At 31.8% G+C, this 19,869-nt stretch overlaps 1 protein-coding gene and 1 long non-coding RNA gene across 3 annotated transcripts in view; one reads left to right on the top strand and one right to left on the bottom strand.

The window, feature by feature from the left end:
• The window catches only part of LOC7476669 (trihelix transcription factor DF1), a 66,460-nt gene continuing 46,591 nt past the window's right edge, over window positions 1-19,869 (top strand). The window contains exons 1-2 of one of the 2 annotated variants that reach the window (XM_052448852.1): window positions 1-565; window positions 668-2,035. In XM_052448852.1, the coding sequence (XP_052304812.1) occupies window positions 90-565; window positions 668-2,027 (1,836 nt within the window). In that variant the 5' untranslated portion in view covers window positions 1-89 and the 3' untranslated portion in view covers window positions 2,028-2,035. Of the gene's footprint in view, window positions 566-667; window positions 2,286-19,869 lie in introns of those variants that run through there. The other variant, XM_002324153.4, reaches the window with a different exon arrangement.
• Window positions 2,808-3,644, bottom strand: LOC112324945 (uncharacterized). Its single transcript, XR_002978934.2, has 2 exons — window positions 3,368-3,644; window positions 2,808-3,112 (listed from the first exon to the last, which is right to left on the bottom strand). It is a non-coding gene; the product is annotated as an uncharacterized LOC112324945 (long non-coding RNA).

Here is a 19,869-nt window from a genome sequence, read left to right as displayed (position 1 = left end):
ATATGTCCCATTTTTAAATTTCAAATCCGTGGAGGGACTAAAGCTTTTAAATCATTCTCTCTTCTAGCCATATTAGGGGTTAGCCTAATATGCAGCCTAGTAATGGCGGACTGTCATACATCCATCATCATCATCATCAACAACAAGAAAGGCAACAACATTCGATGGAAGATGATTGTTGTTGCTCACCATCAGTTTTACAAAATCTAAACCATCCTTGCCTTTCCCACTTGCAACAAGAACAACATAAACAGCCTCATCAAGTTTTTTTGCAGCAGCATCACCAGTTGTTTTATCCATTTCAGCAGCAGCAGCAGCAACAAGAACAACAGAGCCAGGGTCAAGGCACACCTCAAAACCCTTCACTATTCACTATGAGTTTCAAGTTGGGGCGCAATGAAGGAAGTGGCAACAGAAAGGCTAGTGCTTTAAATAATCAAGACGAAGTTGCTGCTACTCCTACATTACTTGATGGAAATGAGCATATTAATCCGCCACATGCCATTTTAATGCCTCGTTCTTGGCATCCCCTGGAAGATTATACCACCATCAAAGAACCGTTTTGGTAGTTTATTGCCAAACATTTAAAAATCTCATGACTTTTGTTTATTTTTCTATTTTTTAAACTGGGTACCATGTCATCTATGTGTTTGTGTAAATGTTACAGGAAACAACTCGAGAAGAAGCGGTGGGGAAGTGAGGAGGAAGAAATTAGTGGAAACAGAACAAGGTATTTTAGGCCTTTAGAGATAGAACACGTAGTTGATGAAAGTAGGGAGAGATGCAGGAATTTGGACATCAAATTTCCCATCTTTAATGAGCTTGAAGCTATATATAGTCTTGCAAAGATTGCTGAAGCTAATCAAACAGGCTCTGGCTCTGTTCTCACAGGCGACCATTCACCAACGAATGCGGGGGTTTCAGTGCCATCCAGTGCTACAAATCGGCAAAATGTTGGTGCCAACGGTGCTGCCAATAATGTAACTGGGGTTGATCATGGGTCAGAGAATTCAATTGGAGAGGAAGCTTCATTGAGAAAGAGCCAGAAGAGGAAGAGAAAGAGGAAATTGAAGGAGAAATTAAGTTATATGGCTGGGTTCTTTGAGAACACGGTGAAGAAAGTGATGGATCACCAAGAAATGTTGCATAGGAAGTTCTTGGAAGTGATTGAAAGAATGGATAGAGAGAGAACAGATAGAGAAGAAACCTGGAGACAACAAGAAGCTGAAAAGCACAACAGAGAAGCCATTTCTAGAGCACATGAATGGGCTTCAACTTCAAGTAGAGAGGCTCAAATTGTTTCTTACATAGAGAGAATCACGGGCCAAAGTATCAATCTTCCTATTAGAATGGCTCCACCATTGCTGCAACCAGAAATTTCAAATGAGCCCATCAAAGAAATTACATCTACAAAATCTGACAGCCATAGCAGATGGCCTAAAGATGAAGTTGAGGCATTGATCAAAGTTAGAAGTAGAATAGAGATTAAATTTCAAGAACCTGGCGTTAAGGGTCCTCTTTGGGAAGAGGTAAGTTCTTTAATGAGTTCAATGGGCTATCAAAGGAGTGCCAAGAGGTGTAAAGAGAAGTGGGAGAATATCAACAAATATTTTAGAAAAGCCAAAGAAAGTCCAGAGAGGAGGTCTCAGCGATCCAAAACCTGCTCTTATTTTAATCAACTGGATCAACTATACTCGAGTAGTCTCATTAACTATCCTTCGAGCACTACTTATATGCCATCACGTGGCATTGAGTTTGACATCGAAAAGCAAGGGCATTCGGAGGTTTTAGAAGCCTTTGCTGTTGGGAAAGACCACCTTGCAACTATAACAAATCCCCCTGGTGAGAACATAAAAGGTGCTGAAATGAGCTCTTCGAGATTTGAGTTTGATGGTATCGCTGAGAAAAACGAAGAACTTGAAGAAGGAAGCAGTGAGCAGGATAAAGAAGTTTACAAAGATGATAAGCAAGAGAATGGCGAACAAGGAAAAGATGACGGAAGTGGTGACGAAGAAAATGAAAATTGAGGCTAGATGTTAGATGAAATTTGAGGCAAGTAGTGTGTAGCTTCTTTCTGCCAGTATCTATTCGATTTAGAATTTTAAGTTTTGCTGGAACTGACTGATGATACTAGTTACAGAATTATTTTGCTAAGCGATCAAGCCAGATGTTAGAGTTGGCTTTTACAGAGGAGGGTGGATTTTGAACATTCACTTTGATATTGAAGCATGAATTTCATCTAACTAACTGGTTTTGAAATAAATCTAATTGGTTTCTTAGCAGAAGTTTTAGTTATTAACATTTCCAAGTATGTTAGCCAAATTTGAACGAAAATCATATGTTAGTTTCCTTGATAATTATTGATATGAACCTTCATATTCAGGTGTGCTTAGTTTGAGGCTGCCTCTATCTACATTTCCGAAAGCTAATGAGATGTAAGACCATCCCTCCCCTTGAACGTTTCCCCTTCTTTTTAGATACTCCGGTTTGATTATTACCTCCCAAGGATGCAACATTTAGGAAATGATTATTCCTGAATTTCACCTCAGTTTAACCTTCCCCATCCTAATCTGCCCGTTGCAAGTTCAGATTTTAAGATCATCTTCAATTTCATTATATTTTTAATAAAGAAGGAGCAAGTTCATATTGCTAAATAACAAAGCAATATTTTAATATGCTATAGATCCTTCGAAGCTATTAGAAATGTGAATCGACTTGTTTGAGTCACAACGGTAGCCCGGAATCCATTGAAATAATCAAATCAATGAAAAAGAAGAAGAAAAAAGAATAGTCAGGGTATGTACTAATAAAAGAAAATCAAGAAATCTTATTTTAGCATAGGTAACCAATCATCCAAGAAAAGGAGTTTCAGATTTGGACGACAAGAGAAGGATTAGTAAACCCTGCGGATTTTAAATCTTTGAATGATAATATCTTAGCATAGCATGGAGTTCCTTGTCTCAAAATGAAAACCTACACAGATCAAAAGATTGCATGGATTCTAAGCAAACTTATGTGATACTGAGCATTCCCATCATAGAAATGGGCAAAAAGTTGCAGCAGGCTACAATCGCATCAGATACAGCCCACCCTTCCTGGACGTTCAGTGCTCCTGCAAAAGATAGACGATGTTACATCTCAACATCAACGTTTCGTGCTGGAATCTGTGGTAAAGTGTTGCATTTAATTTCAAAACAGTCTGGAAGTATCAACGAAAAGAAAAGAAAAAATAGAGAAAAGCTAGCGTAATGCATGTGCTGCTTGAACAAAATTCTCACTTCATATGCAGCAAATATCTGTGAGCTTAGAAGTAAACCCGACGATTCAAGAACTCAATATATGAAGAGATTTCAAGGCTTGTAGTTACCATTTGCGGTAGCATTTGATGCACATTGCAAACTATCTTCTAAGAATCAACATACCAAAAAGAAATTTAGATATATGGGGATTGGGCGAAAATAAGAACAATCTATCCTTTGTAGCAGAAAGAAAAACAGAGGAGCCCAGTGATTGTAGGCTAATTTCATCTGCAGGCGTGCTCCACCCTTGGCCCTTGGAATTGCAGCAGCCCTAGTAAACCATGATTCACGTCATGTAACAAAAGTAGTTAAATTGAGTCACGCTATTAATGGCCCAAACATAATACTGCTCAACAAAAAAAGAACAATACTTCAAAGTTTCAACCCATTTTTTTTTTTTTTTCCGAAAACAGAGAAGGCATAATAAGAGAAAAGGAATCACAGTTCCCAACATCGGGCTCCGTGGTTTTTTAAAATTTGATGTTTTTGATTAAATAAGCCAGGTTCATGAGTTTTATAAGTTAGATGATATTGTTTTGTTTTTTTAACTTATTTTTTTTAAATTTTATTATTTGATATTGGTTTTCTTATAAATACACTTTGTAATTTTTTTTTCTATTGAGTTATCTTGATCTCATTACCTGACTCGTGAGTTTAGCCAGTTAACTTTGGTGGACTGGTGCCATTTTTTTGGCTTTTAATTGCTTATTTTTTTATTCTTTTTTATGATTCAATTTTTTGAATTTTATCATTTAATATTTGATATACTGAAAGTTAGAGTTTGTTGTTTTTTTATACTTGGTGCTTCTGGTGAAATGGCATGGGTCACCGGTTTTACAAGCTAACACGAGTTGATATCGATTTTTTTTATTTTATTTTTTAAAAAAATATTGGGCTTCATGATTTTCCTTTCTTTCTTTTTTATCGGGTTATCTCAATCTCATGACGTGACCCGTGAGTTTGGTGGGTAGACCTATATGGACTCGGGCCTTTGTCCGACTTAAAATTGCTTTTTTTTTTAATTTTTTTGTATGGTTGATTCTTTTATTCAATTTTATTCTTCAATATTTGATTGGTTGAAAATTGAGTTTTGTGTTTTTTTTCAAATTTGGTGATTTTAGTCAAACGACTCTTGTAACAGGTTTTGTAACTTAACACGGGTTGATATTTTTTTTAGCTTATTAATTTTTTGGTTTCATATTTGACATTGATTTTTTTTTCTCTTCTTTAAAACGCGTTTGCGTCGACTTAACATCATTTTTTCCCTTAATATTTTTTTTTATTAATTTGCAGTGGAGCACAGGCCAATTATCTAGTCATAGATATTAACAAAAACTAATTGAGACCGGGAAATAATTGTTCCCCTCCTCATAAAGTATTGTCCATTGGAGCAATATTTTTTTTTAAAAAATAAATTTAGTTTTTTTTTAATTTTATCATTTAACATTTGATTTATTAAGGATTAAGTTTTATAATTTATTTTGATTTGCTTTATATGAAGTTATCTTAATCTCATGACCCAATTAAAGAGTTTGACTAGTTAACCTAGGTTGATTTAAGTCTTTTTTATTTTTACTTTTTTAATTGATTTTTTTTTCAATTTCATCCTTCAACATTTAATTGATTTAGAATTGAGTTTCATAATTTATTTTGATTTGCTTTTTGGGTTGTCTTGGACTTGTGATCCAGGTTTTACAAGTTAACCCGAGTTGACTTGGATCTTTTTTTAAATTATTTTTTAAATTTTATTCTTCAACATTAGATTAATTGAAAATTGAGTTTCAATATGTTTTTTTATTTGCTTTACCTAAGGTTATTACGGTCTCATTATATGAGTTATATTTTACATGTTAACCTATGTTGGTCCAGGTCGATTTAATATGTTATTGTCTCAATATATATATAAAATATTATTTTGAATTTTTTTTAGTTAAACCATGGTTTTTTTTTCCCTGTTGTCTAGGTTTTCTTTGGGTTTTTCAAGTTAATTTGGTTACATCGAGTCAATTCATATACAATTTAATTTTTTCTTCTTCTTGAAAACACGTTAAAATACCTAGATTAACATTTTAAAAAAGTTGGATTTGACTTACATCATAACACATAACACATAAAACAAGTAAATCATCTAATATCTAAAATTACACTTGAGATGACATTTCACTTTGAAATACATCATTATTTCATCTACAATTAAAGCCAAAAAGATGGATTTGTGTCTTCACCATTACGAAAGCTAGCGATTTGGTTCATCAAGTTTTGAATTGAAAGATCATTTTGGCATTTTTATTGGGATAACACATTTTCCTTTCTAAACAATCTTGATTTTTTTTCTATCAAGAATCTTTTGCATCAGTAACCGTTGATTATGTGGCATGATAGTGGGTATATATATATATATATATATATATATATATATATATATATATATGTGTGTGTGTGTGTGTGTGTGTGTGTGTGTGTGTGTGTAAAATACACTACATCATAGTTTATCACCTTTTTACCTTAGCTATAAACTAGATCATTGACATGCGAGGATCAGGTTCAAGTTTTCTTAAACATAATTTTTTTTAAATATTATTGATATTTTTATAGTGAAAAAATAATTTAAATCAAACTGGCCTATTAAAAGCCTAATTAAGTTCTCAAACTTATTTTTTTTGCAAATTCATCCGATAATCATTTGATTTAACCTTGAATTTGCATTATCTTTCAACCTTGGGTACAATGGAGTACAATTGGGCTCCCAAATTTGTCCAAAACTTCAATTGGGTTCTTCCATACATTTGAAACCCTTCTCAACCTATTCTTGCTAAGTTTGCAATCTTTTTGTTATTATTATTCTTATGTTTTTTTTTTATTTTCAAAAGAAAAAAAAGGTAAATTTAGGGGGAAACCTAAATTTGGGTCATGACAATAATTATGAGATTCCTATTGCATCAAAACATTGTTTCTAAAATATTCATTGTTGATACTCTCTTAAATACTAGACAGTTAGTAGAGTCGTAGAGATTGGAATATATGATGTTTTTTTTTTTTTATGAAAAGAAGCAGTTGTTCTCATAAGCTGAGGTGTAAGAGATACCTAAAACTAATATGTAAGTGCTTGTCATAAGACATATACACTTAATTGACTTGCATGAGAATTCCAAATGGAGAGATCACCTATGTCTAAGGAAAGGCTCACATGTGTAAGTGATCCTTAGACGTGAGATCACTAAATTATTGTATATAAAGAATGTTATGCTTTGATCTTGTTACATGTTATTTTAATCGGGGTGATAAAGGGGAAGACATTTGGTATAACATGAACTATATGAAGGTACTTGAGTGATCAATAGAGGATTCATCACTCTAGGTAAATTAGGAAAAATATTCAATCTGTTCTCAAATAATATTGACCGAGAATTCCTTGGTCAAGGTGGAATTAGATTTGAAAAGAGTTTCAAATCTTATTCAAACGATCAATGACTATTATGTAGAGAACAAACATGATTTAACATGGTAGACATACTCCATGCTTTAATGTTAAATCAAAATATTATTGATGAAAGGATATTAATGACATTAAGAAACTGGTCACTCAAACATTAAGTCAAACCACTAATGACTTTTCTAATATTTAAGGGATCATGACACGTTGCTAGACAATGGACTTGATATTGAAATATAAATTAATCAATTGTTGAATTGATAATAAATTAAATTGTTCAATTTATTTAATTCTATTTAATTATAATTATAATTTATATTTGAACCAGCATATTAGGAACGTAATGGGTCACATACATTAAGAACCACTAGTCAAAAATTAAATTGGGATGATTTAACTAAGTATGACTTGATTGAAATATATTTTAAAAATTAAGGATTAGAATATAATTAAAACATGGATTATATTTCTAGACCTAGAAAAATCAAGCAAGGACTTGATTGAGTTAATTTCTAAAATTATCCTGAATTAATATATGGATGTTATTCATGGGGAAAATTGATATTTTGCCAATTTATTCTTATTTTTAGGTTGTTGTATGTTAGACAGAAAAACTACTTAAGTCACATAATAGAGAGCTAACACTCTAGACATAACAATCCCTCCATTCTAAATAGGAATTTAGGAGATTTCTTGTTGGTGGTTCGTGTGGATTATTGTTGGAGGCCAGACAATTGGACGACTTGTGGTTTGCGAAAACGCATTCTATAAAGAATTATTCAAAGTCAAAGAAGATCATATTTTCAGGTAATAAATCCCTAAATAACTCTAGATTTATCTAATAGGATCCTAGAGACTCTCGAGTAATTTTTTTTATTGTTTTTACTGTGTGTATAATATTCAGGAAACCCAATAGTGGCATCAGAGCCACTGTTAGACAATTAGGGTTATTAATTGCATATTTTAATTGTTATTGGAGTTAATTTCAAATTAATTTTAAGTGAAAAATTATATTCCCAAAATTAATTTTTCTCTCCTGATTTTTTCAATAAAATAAAATAAATTGAAAGTCTATTGTTCCAACCAGATCTGGCTAGATTATTTGAATATAGCCAAAATGTTGTATTTTAGCCGACATCTGGAAGAAATAAAAAAAAATTGTTTTTCAAGGCTGTTTTGGGCGTTGCCATGGCCTTAACATATTGTGAATATAACTCTAAAACTTTATGCCTAATTACAATTTAGGGTCTCAAGATAAATTATGAATTTACCCTGTATAAGGTGGACGTCGATGGTGGGTAGTGTGCCCACTGCAGGTAGATGAAAAAAGAAGGGGCAAATTGCAATTCTGCCCTTTAGCTTAGTTTAGGGTTTTGAGGGGTAAAATTATGATTCTACCCTGCAACTTATATCTAATTACATTATGTATATTTTTGGCTGAAATTACAATTTTAACCTTCCATATATTAAATAATGATTTTATATTGAAATTAAAACCTTTAATTTTTAATTATAGAATTAATTTTATTAATTGAACCCCTTAATATAAAATTGTTTAATTCAATTTTTAAGTTTTATGATATTCTAATAGGATTAGGATTTATTTAATTAAATAATATTTAGAAAAATGGTTTTTCTAAAATAATAAAAATTGTTTTTTAAGCCATAAAATTTGTTTTTGTTATTAATTTTTTTTAAAATGTTTTTTCATGAAATTTATGTTAAATAAAATCTATTTTATTTGGGAATTTATAAAATGAGATTTGATTAGATATTTCTATGTGTCAGAAATATTATTTTATAGTAACAGAAAAAGCAAATAATTTGAATCGAAGCATGCAATGTAATTTATCATGATATTAAAATATTTTTATTCATAATTGATTATTATGGACATTAAAGACCAATGTGATTGCATTTTTATTTGATAGTTGAATGGTTGTATTTTTTATTAAATAGGGCCTACGTGTCCTGTCTTATCTCTATTTATCTTATGGGCTGTAAATTATGTTCTCATCTGATTCTTCTTGAATGTAACTTAAGGTTTCTTAATTAATTATGTAAATTTATATAATTTAGAAATGTAGTAATTTAGATAGAAAATTATTTTGCAATCCAAGACAAACAAAGAAATGGCGATGAAGTCTACAACCAAGGTACTTGCAAAGGACTTATGAGGATTTGTTATGCCAAATATTATAAATCATGAATCTGGACTCACCACTTAACAAACAGAGTATTAAGATTGATTAAGATAATAATTACAATCCATGTTAATAACAATCTTTCTTGAATTTAAACATTAATGTCCATATGAAGTTTGTGCTATACTTATTCTTAAACCGTTACTGTAATCTTTTCAACTTGGAAAAAATAAATTTAACTAAACATAATAAAAAAGAAATAACATAAATAAACAAGATAATAATATAGCTATGATATAAATTAACTAAATATAATAAAAAAATGATAAGCATAAATAAGAGATTAATGATAACATAACATGAAATAAAACCTGAATATTATAAAAATGCAAAGAAAGAAAGGAAGAGAATGAATCTTGATATGAAAAGTAATATGTCTAAATGAATGGCAAATGACTACTTTTAAAGGCTAAAATATAGAACTATTGATGGTGGCTAATTAATGTGGTGGTTTAACTAATAGGGTGGCTAATTATTGATTTTGGTGACTGAATAAAATATCATTAATATCATCATATTCAAAATTGATGATCTTCATAAAAGTTGTAGGTATTTATCTTAGCTTTTCAAAAGAAAAAATGAGCTTATTTGAACTTCTACAACTCAAGATATGGGCTGAACATCGAATAAACTGCAGAACATATTAAGACTTCTCTTTTGTTGCTAAGATTTCAACTGAAAAATAATAGTATTGAGTCTTGAGCTCTGCATGAATATTTTAGGCCTACGTTTTATCTTTCCATCAAGATAAACCACACCTAAATTCAATGTTAATAGTCTAGTTATATCCCAAAAACTGAATGGTGTTCTAGTTTCAATAGAACCAGCCCAACTAGGATATCTTCTTTAAGCCTAGCCCTCTCTTTGTATCTTCACATAAACCTCAATTTCAATAATTAAACACCTCAACCAGTCATGCATTGAAAACATGCAATTACCATAAATTAAAGATATCTTATATTATCAATCTGTTATTATAAAACATGCTTAAGTTATGGAATTTAATAGTACTTTAAGTGCAATATGATGATATAAAACCTTAGTAAAAATATATTTTTAGTACTTATCACACCCCTAATCAGCTTATTACTGGACCCTAGTAATTAAAGCATTAAAATAGAAAACAATTTAGAAAATCCATGATGCGAACCTCATGATCACGTGGTCACGCAACCCACAATCAAGATTGAGATCTGATCTCGGAAAGCTGAAATAGGTATGATAGGAGTGTGACACAATGGAAACCTTCCCCAAGGCACCAACACTATTGGAATGAGTAGAATGACACCACAAAGGCAGTTAATCTTCGATAAGTCAGATTCAGTTCATTTAAGAACTGAAGAATGCAAAAATCACTCTCACACGTTAAAAGTGAAAAATTCAGAAGTTATATTCATCAAAGGCTGCTGAAATTTTGGTTATATGAGTTTAAATAGTTCTTGAAAAATTAACCCTAATGGACCTCTTATGTGGACTTATATGAGGTCCATTCAAAACTGACCCAAAACCCTAAACTGAAAAGCCCATAACTTGATACAATCAAGCCTTGAATCCTAGCTAAAAACAGAGTATTAATTAAGCCCAAACAAGCCTTGGGCTATAGCTACAAAATAAAATAAAGCTCCTAATATTAAATCCATGTTCCGCTATGAGAAGAAGAGAAGGAAGTAAAATATTACAGAACTAATTTAAAGCTTATTTATAGCCTTCCATGTAGCCCATTAAACCTGAAACAAATGGAAAAGGTAGCCACCCACGTTGTTTCCAAGTTGTAGTAGGATTCTTTTATTTCCTTTGATGTCCTCATCTTATGGCCCAAATAAGGTTGTATTGGGCCTCTCTTGCACATAAATAAGATGTACTAGGGCCTCCTCTTGATACTCCAATGGACTTTTCAATCTGACTTGGTTGAAACCTTCAAAACCAATGCATTCAATGCCTCTTTCAATGCCTTTGTCTTGGACCGAGTCATTGGACCATTTGGAACATGTAATGGGTCCTTGTTGGTGTTTCTGGGCTGGTCCATATCAATCCAAAACCAAAGCATTCATTATTTTACTTTCACTAATCAATTCAAATAAACAAACTCTCATTAGATTTTATATTCCTCCCACGTACCTTTTAATAAAGATATTAATAAACCTTATTTTTTCTGCTCAATATAACAACACATAGTTATAGGGCTTTGTTTGGAAGAAAACAAAATTTGTTCTAATGTATTTCTAAGGTTAACTTCCTTGGGTTGGGATATATATATATTCTCTTTCGTTTTTTCCTGATTTTTTTATCAAAACTTAAAACACAATGCATTATTAACCCATGTAGCATGCTTTAGGCTAATGACTATTAGACTAGTTGGTCTTATGGCATTAGGTGTTGAGACACTCCTACAAGCTTAATAACTTGGGTTATAGATACTTAAATGTAAATAGTGCAATGTTTGATTCTTTAAGCTTTCTCCTTAACCCATGTAACAAGCTTGGGGCTAATAACTCCCAAGTCAATTAACTTTAGGGTATTAGGTGTTAAGACACCCCTTCATACTTAATTGCTTAAGTTAGGGAGGTTACGAAACAAAACTTATCTATGTTTTTATTTATTTATTTTATTATTATTTTTTATATTATATATATATATATATTTTTTATTATTATTATTATATAATCTCTCATTCCCTTAGTCGCTACCTTTGACAAAAGACACAAATAATATAATAATCCAATTTGCAACCCATAATCATATGTGTGTGAAAATGATGGTTTATGAATACTTGCTAAATAAAAACATGAACATAATTAATTGATAACAATACGAGAGTTTATAAACTTGAATAATTCAAAAAGACACATATGATAAAACCTTGTTATGAATTTTGCAAATAACCATTGAAAAATATTTACTAGGATGCGTATTAAGAGAAAAAACAAATTCCTCCTTACTCTATCATCATAACAATTACAGTTTTGTCAAATGGTTTTAATAACATAAAAAAGAAAGTTTTTTTTTAATGGTTTTAACTATTCTCCCCAGAACCAAAATGAGTCATTGTCCTCAATGTTTAAAGTGAAAAAGGTATTGCATAGAAGACATCACCTGAAATAGCAACTACTAAAAAACCTGAAATACATTTAAACAAATATAACCAAAATAAATAACAAAACAAAAAATAAAATGATATGGGTTAAGCCAAAAGCCAAAAATAAACTTCTGGTCCACTTTATGATCAAGAAAAGACAACAAATTATTATAAAAACCATTAACATTTAACAAAGCTATAGGTTTATGGTGAATGTTCAGTTAGACCCATAAGGAAATATGAAATATCTCTTCGAATATGCCCAAACCACCTAGTAAGGCAATAAAGGGGACAAAATGTTCAAGCAGTTTAGCTATTTGTTTAGACATTGTCAAGAACTTTAGCTCCTCTCCAAATGTTTTTCTAGTGATGTTCTCTTTGGCTAAAGCTTTTTGGGATGATACCTAAAGCTTGACTACCCCATTGGAATGTAGCCGTTGACACACTCCACATTAACCCAAGGCTTTCTCCTCCATACACTAAATGAATCTTTCTTTTAGCCAGTACCCGACCAAGATGATTTGTTGATTCTAAAAACTCTTTTTTTCCTAGGACTAGATCCACCAAAAACACAATTTTTTTTTATTGTATGAGCTGAGGATCCTGCCATTTTTACACTCTCCAATACTTCTTGAATGAATGGGTTGAAAAAAAATAAAGGGAAGGGTTAGAGATTTTATAGACATGGAAAATAAATGCAATTATATCACCTATATGGATAGGCCAAATGGAAACTTTGTTTTTTGTTTCTAAACATTTATATTTACAAGTAGTTGTGATTGTGGCTCACATCATCCCTTGATTTTATGTCCATGAATAACTTAAATGCCCTCTATTGGTCGGGGATAGGCTTCCCATCCAATTTTCATAAAAACTAACAAACATGGTTTGTTTTAATCAAATTCCCAAAACTATATCTAGCATATTATTTATGAAAATGGGGTCATAAATCATGAATTACACGATGCACATCTCTACAAGGATACGTCTCAAGAGTCAATAAAAGATTATCTAAGAACTCCTTACTCGTACCATCCTTAATGAATTATATTTTATCTTCATGGTTTATATATCTTAAATAATGACATTGTGCATTACAAGTCCATCTGGCACATCTGTAACAAAGTTTCAATCATTTTGCACGATGTTTTTTTTTTAAAAGTGCTTTTACCTATCCCATGCATGTGTGAAATAAAAGAATTAAAAGACTCATATATAATCAAACCTTTGCTTCAATTATCTAGCAAATATCTTTAGAAATTCCATGGTGTATTAACAACCTCAATTAACACGTTACACGGTAAAATGGGAAAATATTTTTTAAATTTGTCAAGAGTGGTGTTCATGTTTTAGATGAGCGGTGGAGAAGAGATGCAAAGAAAAGGGAAGAAACAAAGAATTAAACAAATATTAGTTATCAAAGGAAACTGAAAAAACTGACTTGAGAGTCATGGAGTAGTGTTATTCGTCATTTGACCGGAGTTATAAAGAGACTAGCAAAACAAAAGTCACAATAAAAAGAAGCACAAAAACAATGTGAGAGAAAAAAATTTAATCACTATTTATAAACAAGATCATTCAAACCAATGAATTCATTTTCACTAGGAAAATTATCAAAATATAGTTTTAAATGATGTTCATTCTCCTTAAAAACACTCTCATTCTTTAGATTCTCAATATCAAAAGCCTCATAAGAATACACATGTTTCACAATAAATTAACTACTCCATCTTGATCTTAGCTTTCGAGGAAATAAGTGAAGAAGAGAATTATAAAGCAAAATCTTTTAACCAACATTAAATGATTTTCTTAAGATTTTCTTGTCATGAAACACTTTGATTCTTGCTTTGTGAATTTTTAAATTCTCATATGCATCATTTCTTATTTCATCAAGCTCATTTATTTATAACTTATAAAGTTAGCTAGCATCATCAAGGTTTGAATTGAAAAGTTTAAGAGCCCAATAAGCTTTATGTTTAAGTTCCACAAGAAAGTGACAAGGTTTTTCATAAACTAGCATATAAAGTGACATACCTAATGATGTTTTACAAGCAGTTCAATTAGCCTAAAGTGCATCATTAAGTCTTAAAGACCAGTCTTTTTTATTAAGGTTCACTGTTTTTTTCAAGATTTGTTTGATCTCCCTATTAACAATTCTACTTATCCATTAGTTTGAGGGTGATAAGGGGTGATAACCTTGTGTGTGATTCTATATTTATTCATTAAATATTCAAATGGCTTTTTGCAAAAAATGTGCTCCACCATCACTTATCATGGCTCAAGGGATTCCAAATTGACTTAAAACATTTTCTTTCAAACATTTGACCACTATTTTGTGATCATTATTTCAACTTGGAATTGCTTCTATCCATTTTAAAACATAATCTATTATGACTAATATCTACAAAAAATCAAATGATGGAGGAAATGGTCTCGTGAAATCTATACCTTAACAATCAAAGATTTCAATAAAAAGAATAGGATTTAAAGGGCATCATATGATGTTTTGAAATGGATCCTAACTTCTGACAATTTTCATAAGTTTTGCAAAATGAATGTGTGTCCTTGAAAATGGTGGGTCAATAAAATCTGCATTGTAAGAATTTTGCAATAATCTTTTTTTGTCGAGAAATGACCTTTATATGCCTCAAAATAACAAAATTTAATGACACTACTTACCTCATTGTCGGGAATGCAACTTCAAAATATCTGGTTAGGACAATACTTGAATAAGTAAAATTTCTTCACTTCATTTAAAATTTTTCTTTTATCTTGGGTACTCCAATGAGTTGGCAAATTTTCTATAAGAAAATTGACAATGTTAGCAAACTAAGGCATTGTAGCAGCATAAAATAAAGATTCATACAAAAAGTAATAATTGATTGGTGTTGAATCAAAAGTTGACTCTATTGTCAATCTTAACAAATGATTAGTGAAAACATTTCCGGTGCCTTTCTTTTCTTTGATTGTGATATGAAATTCTTAGAGGAATAAGATCCACCATACCAATCTAGCCTTAGAATCCTTCTTAGAAAGAAGATATTTTAATGTTGCATGATCACTAAAAACAACAAGTGCGCCAACAAGATAAGATATTTTTTTTTCATATGCAAATACTATTGCAAGTAATTCATTTTCAATGATGGAGTAATTCATTTGAGCACTATTTAAAGTTTTATATGCATAGTAAATCACAAGGTTTCTTATCTTTTTTTTTGTCCTAAGTTAGCACCTACGGTATATGATGATGACTAGCCCAAAACTAATATTAATCACGCCAAAGACCCATTAGAGGTACCGAGTGGGCCAATTATAAGAGCTACGACAAAAAAATTGAAAGAGATATTGAATAGGCTTGTTTAGAACATATAGATCAAGATGGACCTAGAGAAACTTGGAGTGCCGAAGGAGCATAAAGGACAATCTCTAATTCATGTAATCTAAATCCAAGGAGAGCCCAATCCAAGTCCTAATGAGGGTTGATGTGTTCGGCCAAAAAGTCAGCCTTGTTTTGGGCATATTTTTTTCCTATTGTTACAAGGATTAAAAGTCAACAATTTTTCTCCTATTTGTGCAAGGTAATTCAACCAGATTTGATCTTTAATGGGAGAGGATCATTATCATTCAAAAGAAAAAGTTTCCTACTCCACCAAGGAAACTAATGGGCGAAAGATTTTGTTTCATAAGCTAGGGAGGATTATTTAATGATTCTCCTAGTCTAGGAAATAATCTAATTAATTCAGCAACTAAGGATGAAATAATCATTATTTTTGTCCAAGTAAAACAAGGAAACCAAGGTCTACAAGGAAAATCTAGAGGCAACAACAAAGATTTTCAAGTCAAAATTGATTTTCCTAGTTTATTTGGAATTCCTAAAGCGATAGCCTTTTCCCAAGCATGCAAGAAAGGCTTATTCGACTATGACACTTTATAAACTAGGGAATCAAACTTATTATCTTTTATTTTTCTTTGATAATTACGACATCAACTCTAAACCTTTATTTTAATTTTATTTTTCATATTTTGGGCTTATTTAACTAAGGGCTTGGGTCTAATTGTAAGCGGGCCTTATACAATTCCACAACTTGTGTAAACCCCGGGAAATAAAGATTGTGTAAATTGTAAACTAAATAAATGGAAAATAAAAGTGAAGAAATTCATGTACAGATTTAAATAAAAACAGGAATTCAGAAATTTTCGGATATAAATTTCTGAACAAAATATTTTGAGACATTATAAATTAACCTGAAAATATAAGTTGAGGGGTGGAATTATAAGAAATGAAAAGAGGTATAACTTGGTTATAAGAAGAAAAAGATGTGGGGGCAAAAATAATACACTTAAAAGAAATTGGGCCTAACTGCAAATAAGAGAAATTATGGAGTATAAATACTTCTCTCCTTACCAAAAATCTACAGCAATCATAAGGAAAAGGGAGGGAGTTTTTGAATTTGTTCTTGCCAAATCAAGAGAGGTACACTAAATTTTAAGAACCCATCCAAGATTAAAGGTTTATAGGTAGAATAAACACTTGTGGGCAAGTGATTAACAAGAAAATTTGAACAAGGAGAGAAGAGGGAGGGCCGACTGTCATTAGAAAAGAGGGAGTCAAAATTTTTTAACTGGTTGAAGATCAAAGCCTTAATTCTCACCAGGTAAAGAGTTCTAAACATGGTTCTATAAGTCGTTTCAAATTCGATTACAAATTGATGCTTTAATGTTGAATTCTAGATTAGGGTTCTTAGACTTGAATTGGGGAAAATGTATTAATTGTTAGAATTGAGTTAATTCATGTGTTATATGTGATTGGGGGGATGAAATTATGAAGATTTATCAAATGAAATGTATGGGCAACTAAGTAAGGGGCAACTGGCCATATAAAGAGCAAAGAGGGAAAAGGGGGGAAATTGTGGTTCTCCTTATTAGAATTATGATAATAGGTTTTTTTATGTGGATTTGGTGTGTAAATGGAAACGTTGATGAATCTGGACAGATTTGTCTCCTGACTCTCGGAGAGAATTCAAGTAGGAGGATGAGGGAATTAAGATATGGTTTCCTTCATAAAAAATTATTTTTGGATGTTGACTAACTAAGTAAATTGGTCTTGCTCAATTTAGAGCTATAGAACTCTAGTTATGGGTCACCAACCAAAACTGGGTTATGACATACCTTGTAGGACAGCAAGTCCGGTTTGTTGATGAGTAATTGTGAATGTCTTGGGGATAAAAATGGGTTCTCCTCCCTTTAAAGGACTTGTAGCTTCGTGTCTTAGCTTTCCAACGGGAACAACCTCGCTTGAAATGGAGTCATAGAACTCCATATATAGTTAAAAATTTGAGGATAGGTCGAAGTGCGACCTCTGCTGGTAGATTCAGAAAGTTGTTAAAGTGACCATCTCGATGCGTTAAGGGTAGGGATTGAGTCCCTCCCTTTCAGAGAACATGTAATATTACATTTTAGTTTCCAAAAATAAATGAGCCATGTTAAAAATGAAAATTTGTAATGATAACTATGGTCGGACAAAGAATGATTATATTAATGGATGAAATGACAAAAGCGTAAGATATAAAGAAATGAATAATTGAAAGAAAGACCTATATTGACTGTTAATATGGTTATTATAAAAATTATCTTGATTGAGGATAATTTATGAGATATGTCTGTGATTACAGAGGAACCACACGCGTGGTGCAGCAACAGCAACAAGGGAGCACGAGTAGAGCTTCTACTGCAGGTAGGTGATCCACACCTAAGTCTCCTAATTAAATTTAATGATTTAATATGTTATTAATATAAGATGTGAATTAGCGAATGTTGGATATTATGTGAAAAGATGAAAGTTTATGTAATGATGTTGTTAGTTCGGATAGTATCCCGAATGTGTGTGTGTTCTAGGTGAATGACCCTTGTGTGAATCGCCAAGTGATGGAATTATTGCTGACATAGAAAATATGAGAAGTGTGATACGTGGAATGGACTAGCATACATTTAGTGTATATTAGGATCCCGGGTAAGGGGATCCCAATGCATCGGTGCTTATGGGGCATGGATTAGCATAAATTTAGTGTATGTTAGGATCCCGGGTAAGGGGATCACCATGCATCGGTGCCTATAAGGCATGGACTAGCATACATTTAGCGTATGTTAGGATCCCGGGTATAAGGATTACCATGCATCGACTAACATACATTTAGTGTATGTTAGGGTCCCGGGTAAGGGGATCGTTACGCATCGATGCCTATGGGGTGATGATGATACCAATGAAATCGGTATCGATAATGCGATAGGCGGAAATAGAAGTGGTTGATTTTATGGAATATTGAATGGAAGTTGGAAATGGAAGACAAAACAATTTAGTAATTGATAGGGAAGAGTTCCAATGAAAACAAAAGGAAGAAGTGAATAGAATAAGAATACATGCCTACCTTTTTAAATTATTGGATAATTGTGTAACTATGTTTATTGTGGTATTCATGTTTCTATAATATGTATTTTGTTTCAGGACCATCACATGCACGACAGAAGTAGATTTTAGCTTTTGTTCACTTTTGTTATGTAGTCCAGGGAGGTTTACCTTGTATTTTGTAAACATTGAAACATTTGTATAACTTAATTTGTATAATTAATGTTTAAACTAGAATAGATGAACTTAACTCTGTAATTCATATAACCATGTTCCATGTATGCGTGTTTATGTCATTTATCCCTCTATAATGATATTTGTTGTTCAATGTATGTTATAAATATTGTGGCTGAGATGATGATGATGTTTGTGGGATTGAGACCTAGGATGATTGGGTTGTGATTGAGTTATGAGATGCGGGATATTAGAAGTGTAAACAGGTTCTATGTCGATAACTTAGGACCCCTCGGTATAGAGGAGACTCTACAGAAATTTCGGTAGATTTTCATATGAATACCTTATATAAGTTTAAGATTTAAACAATAACAGTTAGACAGTAACAGTTCAAGGTTTAGACAGTAACCATAAGACAGTAACAGTTCAAGATTTAAACAGTAACAGTTAGACAGTAACAATTCAAGGTTTAGATAGTAACCATAAGATAGTAACAGTTCAATTTTGATAGAATTTTATATGAATACCATGTGTATATAAATTTTTTTTTGCCCTATTTGCTTTTGTGTTTGGAGGTGATTTGTTCCGGAAAAATTGGGATTGTTACAACTTGGGTAAATTAGGGTTTAGAAGTTTAATTCTCAGTATTAATAATTTCCTTGTAAGATGTGTATGGAAGATTTTGAAATAAAAAAAAACTTATTTTTGCCACAAACTTTGTTTTATATGTTGGTGAGATATTCTCCATTCATTAGTTCTTTAAAGGACTAAAAACGACTTATCGAAAAATAACTGACTTCGAGGTGTCATCCTTATACTTCTCATTTACGGATCAATATTCATTAGATGGGGGTTAATTCCAATAATGTTAGTGCCTAGATACAAGTTATCTTTGTGTCACACTCTTATCAAATCTGATTTACTTGGCTTTCTAGGAATTAATGTCTTTGTGTGTGGGTTGCTTGACTGTGTGATCAAGAGGTTCGCATCATTTCACTACCAGAAAATTGATAAATACAAACGGAAATACCGAGGGAATATTTCCATCAGTAAATTTCCGAGGGATTTTACCGACGGAAATATTCCCTCGGTATATACCGTGGGAAAAAAAATTAAAACAAAGCAAAAAAAAAATGATGACGTGTCATTTTTACCAACGGACTTACCGACGGAATTACCGACGGAAAAAATTCCGTCGGTGATTCCGTCAGTAAATTTGTTGGTAAATTGTGAACACTGTTCATCATGTTAATTACAAAGGGAATCACCGACGGAAAATT

Source organism: Populus trichocarpa, chromosome 18 (genome assembly GCF_000002775.5).
Source record: "Populus trichocarpa isolate Nisqually-1 chromosome 18, P.trichocarpa_v4.1, whole genome shotgun sequence".
Classification (NCBI taxonomy): domain Eukaryota; kingdom Viridiplantae; phylum Streptophyta; class Magnoliopsida; order Malpighiales; family Salicaceae; genus Populus; species Populus trichocarpa.
This window is presented reverse-complemented; position numbering and strand designations above follow the sequence as displayed.